Here is a 6,935-nt window from a genome sequence, read left to right as displayed (position 1 = left end):
ACATTTTTCCAAAGAGTTTATGAGTTATGCTTGTTCAAAGCTGGTCTTCAGAAATTGTAGCTCTCTAGAATTTCTGGACCAGATTTGATAAATGTGTCAGTTTAACCTTGTTAACTTGGGAATCATGTTTAAATATAAATTGAAGACAATTTCATAAGCTTTCTAGATTGTCTTGTTGCATGTCTTTTGGATTAGTACAACTCCAGTTATGAGTTAAACTTGCAACTATTGTCTGCAGCCTTGAATCTGTGAATGCAGGGAATGACTTGTTTGCTTTATATGAGTTGATGTGATGATTTAGATGCTTAGGCTAATTAAGATAAATTATTAGTTGTAGGTGCTAGACCTCTTACTGAAGATGAACAACTTTATCTTAGGTTGTTAGAGCTTGGTGAGTGTGTAGTTCTTGTTTTCTAAAAGAGATATGCACCTACTCAGCAAAATAAATGTTAATCTTGTATCATCATGTCATTCATGTGCCCATCTATACATGGTTGTTCATTTCATCATCACCTTCCATCTCTTGTTGTGCATGCATGACTCTTATGCTATGCATATGCATGCAATAGGTGTTCTGGAGGGAGTCACGTTTCTAGAATTCGAGCAAGGACTTCCGGAGGAGCAGCTACAAGCTCAGGAGACGGAGGTGCAGGACCCAAAAGGAGCCAACGAAGAAGAAGTTCTTGAGCATCCCGATCACCAACCATCCTCTTTCTGAAAGGCAAGCCTCGGAGCATTCTAAGTCTCCTATGTTTTGAAAATGATTACTTTGAGTATCTTTATATGTTTGATGCATTAAGTGATAGGAACTGGATGCAAACACTTGTTGCATATATATCTATTCCTTGTCCAGTAAACGTACCCTGAATCCTATTTAGGTCTAGGAGCGAATCAAAGCTTAGCCTTGCTTAGACGGGTAAAGTCAGGTGATTTCCTATCACCAGCAAGTTAGGGTGATGTCTGGTCATGGTTGGCTATATTTGCTATCGTGTAAAATAACCATGTGTTAATAATGAATTGAGACCAGGCAGAATGTCGATAGAGAAGCAACAAGGCAAGGAGGTCTTGGGTGTGGATCTATCCCTGTCTATGTCAGTTAAGGACTGATTTGCTTTATGTCCTCATGTCATGTTGAATGCATGCCTATCACTTAGTTGGCCAGATAACTCATTCTGACCACGAAGCCGAGTAGCAAAACTCAGGCCGGAGGGTCAAAAAGTGAAAGTGCGCACTCTAGCGGTAGTAAGTTTGTGAGGAGAGCCATTGGCATAAGTCCAAAGGTGAGATTGACCACCTAGCAGAGTGGATTCCCTGAGAGTGCGGCACTGCTTAGAACCATGAATTTATTCCTGAGTTGTACCAAAGGTGACTCGAGGCAACCACTAATCAGGTTGATTGAGTTTGTATTAGGAATAATTCCCCAACTAGGTAGGAATCGATTCGAATCGCCATCTCTCCCGGATAGTGAGAACTTGACTGAGCAGCGGCAATGTAGATACACTAAATTGAACTTGATGGTTATAATGATGATGATGATGTTACAACATTAGACCAGATATGGTTCCTAATGTTTGGAGTTAATCAATTGTTTGCTCTAGTACTAGTGCAAATCTAGATGATAGGTTAATATTGATAACTTGCTGCTTAATTAATAATTTAAGTTATGCTCTTGATCATTAAAGCTTTTATGCAAAATGGTTGTCAAGCAAGATCCACCGATAAAGCCTTGCATACTCCTTGGTGTCATTTATTTTTGGTTTACGACAGATAAGTCTAGCTGAGTACATTCTCGTACTCAGGGTTTATTCCTTCTTGTTGTAGATGACGTGCTTTATAACGGCTACTGCAAGTATTGTCTCCACCCTACGGGGGATGAAGACTAGATAATGGGCATGATCTTCTATGTTATCTTATCATGTTGCTTTTGTTGGATATGACTATGGAACTGGCTGTATTGAACTAAGTGTGTGATGGTCTTATACTACTTTGCTTTCGCTATTTGTGAACTCGTGTTGTAATAACTTTGTTAACTCCGATGTATGAGGTACTTGTGAACTACTTCTGCAATGGATGTAACATGTGGCTTGTTATGTTGAATCACTACGATCTTGGTTGTATGCAAGTTGTTTTGAAATCCTTCATGGTTTCAGTTGACTACCAGGTTTATATGGGTTCAAGTGTGATAGTTTGATCACTCCGATGATTACTTTCGTACTTGTGCTCTTATAAATCGGTCGATTCTATCATAGTAAAGACCTGAAGAATCAGGCGGAGCAAGTAAGGTAGGGCACTCAAGTCAAGACACAGTATCAAGGACCGTACCCTGCACACCTATAGGACAGTACTGTCTAGTCATGTCAGAAGGGTACTTTATGACCTTCCAGACATGTTAGAACAACAAATAGTGTTGTGGGCGTCGACATTTGTCCTACAATATGGTAGGGGCCGACATTTGCCATACCAGAAGAACACGATGGAACCAACGACATGCATCTGGGCGTCAACAATATTGTGGGCGCCGACAAACCATCTTATACCCGACGGCGTGGGCAACAAGACTAGGTAGCACTCTCTTTCTCTCTCTTGTAAGGCCGTCCCCTTCATCTATAAAAGGGGATGCGCCCTATCCCAATGAGGGAGGACGATCGAACAACAAACAACAGACGGATCATTCCAACTCACTCTCTGCTAGCTTTAGACTTTCTAAAGCTACACAGAGCACACATTCAAATATTTAGAGCATGTAGGAGCTCCCGTCACTCTTGGCCCTTCGGTCTAGAGTTCGATCGGACTCATTTGTAACCCCGCAGCAAACTTCGAGCACCTGGGCTCAAGAATAAAGTCACCGACCGACTCAAACTAGACATAGGGCATGTTACCTGAACCTGTATAAACCCTATGTCATTGAGTGCTTGGCCATATCCGATCACAACGTATGGCAAAACGACAAATATTTACTAGTTGCTCACTTTTCGCACCGACAGTATTAGTCCTTTGATTGCATGTCATTAATCCACCAAAACCCATGATGGGGCTAGATGCACTTTCATTTTCGGTTCTTATCCATTTTTTATGTTTTTTAATGAAATACATCATTCAATTATTTGGTAGGTAGAATAGCAAAAATTTTCATCAAAAACTTAAAGTTGCTTGTCAAACCATGAATCAAAATAGAAGAGCTTGCCTCACCCATGAGTAAACATAGTAGCCTCACTAGAATGTAGAATTTGTATTTTGGGGAAGACAGGGATTCAAACCATCGATACAAAAGAATTGTGGAATAGATTAATAATCCACCTCTTTAGTACACTTAGCCATCTCTCCCCATTCTAAAGCAAAAGGTAGGCAAGAAATAACAACTGCAAAAAAAATCCTTCCTTTTATTTCATTTCAAAAGTGCATCAGCCCTTTTGTGTGAGTGATGGCTAAGATTGAGCCACTTTATAGGGTGGGTAGTTTTCCAATGCTTCATAAAATTGGCTCTTTTCTAGACTTCACAAAAATTCTAGGCGAACATTCATGAAACTCCATTTTTTAGCCCTTACATTGGACTTCATTACATCTGTCTTGTTGCAACCGCAGAAACAAGAAAATAGAATTGTATGTCACATTGAATTAGTACTAAAAACCTTAAGTGTTCAAATGACTCCAAAAATAATTTCGGATGTCCAGAATTTCTCTAAGAAAATAATATATTAATCTTGAGATGCATTTTCTTAGAGAAGTTAACTCATTTCTAGAGATGTATCTATAAAACAAGACTAATATATTACATGGATAGATAAATAATGTTCTTTAGGAGTGAGAAACTAATGCTTGTTGCAAACAGAACTTATGGAGTCATTCAAGAGAAGAAGGATACACAACATTATCTCATTAAACCCCGAATAGTTTCTTCAGGACTTCATAAGGACAAACATGGTCAAGTCTCATTGTAGAGAAAGACACCCAAAAAATGAACAAAGGAAAAATAACTTTTGGCCATTCTTCTAGTCTCACCCTCATATTGGACACTTAGTTGTAACCCCCCCCCCCCCCCCCCCCCCCCCCCCTAAAAAAAAATGATCCAAATAATCATCGTTGTCATGTCAACAAACTGAAACAATGGATTCAATTAGATCAATAAGTGGTGCAAGCTCAGCTTTGTCAATCAACTTGAATTCCTGCACAAAGAACATAACCAATTCAAAAAGAAAAAGACTATAATTAAGTGATCTTCCATTCAGTTAACATATATTCAGATTACAAACAAGAGAAAATGTGGTAATGATGTCACACTCACTACTCAATGAAAATTGTCACTAAGTGTTTTGCAGTTACATATCAGTTTTAAATTCTTTCATTTTCATCAAATTATGAAAATTTTGAAGTTTCTAACTAATAATACATCATTCACTAAAACATTGGTATACTCGCGTTAAGGCAAGAGGATAAAGAATAATCAAGAGGCAACATACCCAAGTGAACAATGTAAAATGCTTGAAGCAAGTGTTAAGATGTGCCTCCTCCTTAAGGCTGACAATCTTTTGAAAATGCGAGTGGTAAATATGAGCATAAACACGGAAAAGGCGCTTGAATATTGTCTTAACAACTTCCTTGAAATTTTGTGGAAAAGGGGTTCCTGCAAAAGTAGTATATTCAGTTTACTATATGCATAGTAACATCATATCGCTACCAGTACTCCACTTCACTAATAACGGCACAATGATCTACAGCTAACAACTATTCGTACTCTACAACTAGCAACTTCTAGTAGAGGATTGCAAATAGTAACATTGAAACTAGAATGCTAATCTTAATATTCCATTCAGCGATTGTGGTACTACCGTCATTACAAGTGCACAAATCCTCTCCACTAGGACTTAACCACTTGTTGATGTAATAAAGCCCAAGAATTACTATGATAAAGTACCAAGTTTCTGAGGGAAGATGGATTCGTCATCAAGCTGAGCTTCGATCCAATCCATCAAGTACTCAACATACTTTGGTGCTGAAACCTCTATTGGTTTCTTGATCTGCACCCCATCGGCCCATCTATACTCAAACCTGAAATTTTTGTTGGCACCATTTGAAAACTCTTATCAATCAAATTAGGAGTTCTGTATTTGAGGCCACATATCTCCCAAAGACGTCATATATCTTACTTTGGTCCAGCTGACATTGTTGGGCATGTAGCTGGTGTGCAGAACTCCATTAGAGTACCATACAGGATGTTCACCTGGTTGAAGAAATCAACAGCTGTGAAAAAGCAACAACTTTGTGATCAACACTCGTGATAGTTACATGGTACATATTTTTCCTTAGATCGGTACACTTTTTCATTAGAACATACAAATTAATGTAAAACTTACTATTAACAGCCAGCCATTCATTGAGATCCTCCCCTGGCGGCAACCGAACCGCATCCCTCAAATTTCCGCTTCCTAAGGTTGCATCAATATGTTTCTTCAGCTGCACACCCTGTATCAAACATATCAACAACAAGGGAAAAGAAATGTTTTCAGCCCTTCCATGCACATTGTATTGGCGCAAAAGAACTGCTCTGTAATTTGCGAGAGCCTATCAGTAAACTTTTCTTTCCTATAATTTGTATTGTCTTATAACTCTCGAGTGACTCCAATTGTTCGATTCTCTACTTTCATGTGACACAACACTTCCCTTTTTTTCCCTTTTTGATGAAATTTGAAATGATGGAAAGAAGTTTATGAATGAATTTTGATCAGAAGTAAAAGGACAAAGATCCCCCCTAGATAAGTATTATGAAAACGGAACTAGTTATCATCCGAAAGTCACGGATCGCCAATGACCTTATTGCCAGACGGTGCATTCTTCTTAGGCCTGAACGTCTTCTGATTCCTGTTCATAAGTAAACCACATCGAAACAAAGTCTAATCAGAGATACGTACAACTACAACTGAATAAGGAAAAGAGAATACACGAACAGAATAATCCATGAAATGTTGGAAATAACATTGTACGTCATTTCAAATCGGTGAACAAACATTGAAAAAAAACATGTATTTTTTAAAAGAAAAACTCAAGAGTGCAGCGATGAGCTAGAACGTGCAGGCATTATTGTTCCCAAGGTCAAAACCATTTAATCTCTCACTTTTCCTCCTCTGTTTTTCTGCAGATTCAGATAATCATAAATGCAACCTTCCACACCTACCGCAGGCAAAACAAAATCTGAAGAAAACTAACAACGAGATAAAAAATAAAAGAAGAGACGATCTGATGGCAGAAAGAAATATCAACGCAATTGGCCTAGAATTAACCGAAGGATCGGATCAACGGGATAGAGCAAGAAGTAGACAGAGGCCATACTTGCTCCCAAGCCCGAAGAGGCTCATCTTAATTTCTCCTTCCTTCACCAATCACCGCCCAATCAAGAAACAGGTCACGGAGACGAGACTAAGCAGTGGCCACGGGAATCGATCGGAGGTGGTGGTGCTGGTGATCTCTCCCTCTCCCGCAAGAGAGAGAAATATAGGCAGCAAGGGTCTCCTCCGTCCGGGGCTCCGCTCCTCTCCTTTTTGGTTTTGATTTGATTTGATATTCTCGCTCGTTTCGTCGCTGCTGTTTTTGGTGATGGCGCTGGACAAGGGAGGTGTTATTTTAGATGGAGTTTGGCGGGGTCTTAGGAGAGACGTTCATCTCAATCTCCATTCCTCCTTTGCCAGGCTGGCAGCTGCCCAGACCCTTTTTCTCTGCATGCGACCCCACCACATCTCCCTCTTATATTTAGGATTAGGAGGATCGGAGCCCATGATCATTTCCTTTTTCAAGTGACTGACAAGAAGGGGCCCAGAGCAAATCAAACATCCACTCTCCATTAGCATGTGTTTATTTTAAGTAAAGAGGATGATAAAGCGTAGCGAGCGAGTGCAGTGCTATTTAGAAAGGGTATGTCTTCGCGGCAGGTGTCTGGCGTTTTC

The 6,935-nt window shown here is 39.6% G+C and overlaps 1 protein-coding gene across 1 annotated transcript; it reads right to left on the bottom strand.

The window, feature by feature from the left end:
• Window positions 1–4,054: 4,054 nt before the first annotated feature.
• LOC136539146 (MOB kinase activator-like 1A) lies at window positions 4,055–6,590 on the bottom strand. Its single transcript, XM_066531087.1, has 7 exons — window positions 6,325–6,590; window positions 5,808–5,856; window positions 5,352–5,460; window positions 5,145–5,238; window positions 4,913–5,046; window positions 4,458–4,621; window positions 4,055–4,163 (listed from the first exon to the last, which is right to left on the bottom strand). Exons 1-7 carry the CDS (start codon window positions 6,348–6,350, stop codon window positions 4,089–4,091), a joined length of 651 nt encoding a protein of 216 aa, XP_066387184.1. The 5' UTR covers window positions 6,351–6,590; the 3' UTR covers window positions 4,055–4,088.
• Window positions 6,591–6,935: the final 345 nt, after the last annotated feature.

Source organism: Miscanthus floridulus, chromosome 2, assembly GCF_019320115.1.
Source record: "Miscanthus floridulus cultivar M001 chromosome 2, ASM1932011v1, whole genome shotgun sequence".
NCBI classification, from domain to species: domain Eukaryota; kingdom Viridiplantae; phylum Streptophyta; class Magnoliopsida; order Poales; family Poaceae; genus Miscanthus; species Miscanthus floridulus.
The sequence above is the reverse complement of the archived record's forward strand: the minus strand, read 5'-3'. Positions and strand labels throughout refer to the sequence as shown.

Coding starts and splice junctions, on each gene's coding strand:
- LOC136539146 (XM_066531087.1), bottom strand. CDS start 6,350: ATGAGCCTCTTCGGGCTTGGGAGCAA. Junction 5,857..6,324: donor CTCTTCGGGCTTGGGAGCAA/GTATGGCCTCTG, acceptor ACTTATGAACAG/GAATCAGAAGACGTTCAGGC. Junction 5,461..5,807: donor ATGCACCGTCTGGCAATAAG/GTCATTGGCGAT, acceptor TGTTTGATACAG/GGTGTGCAGCTGAAGAAACA.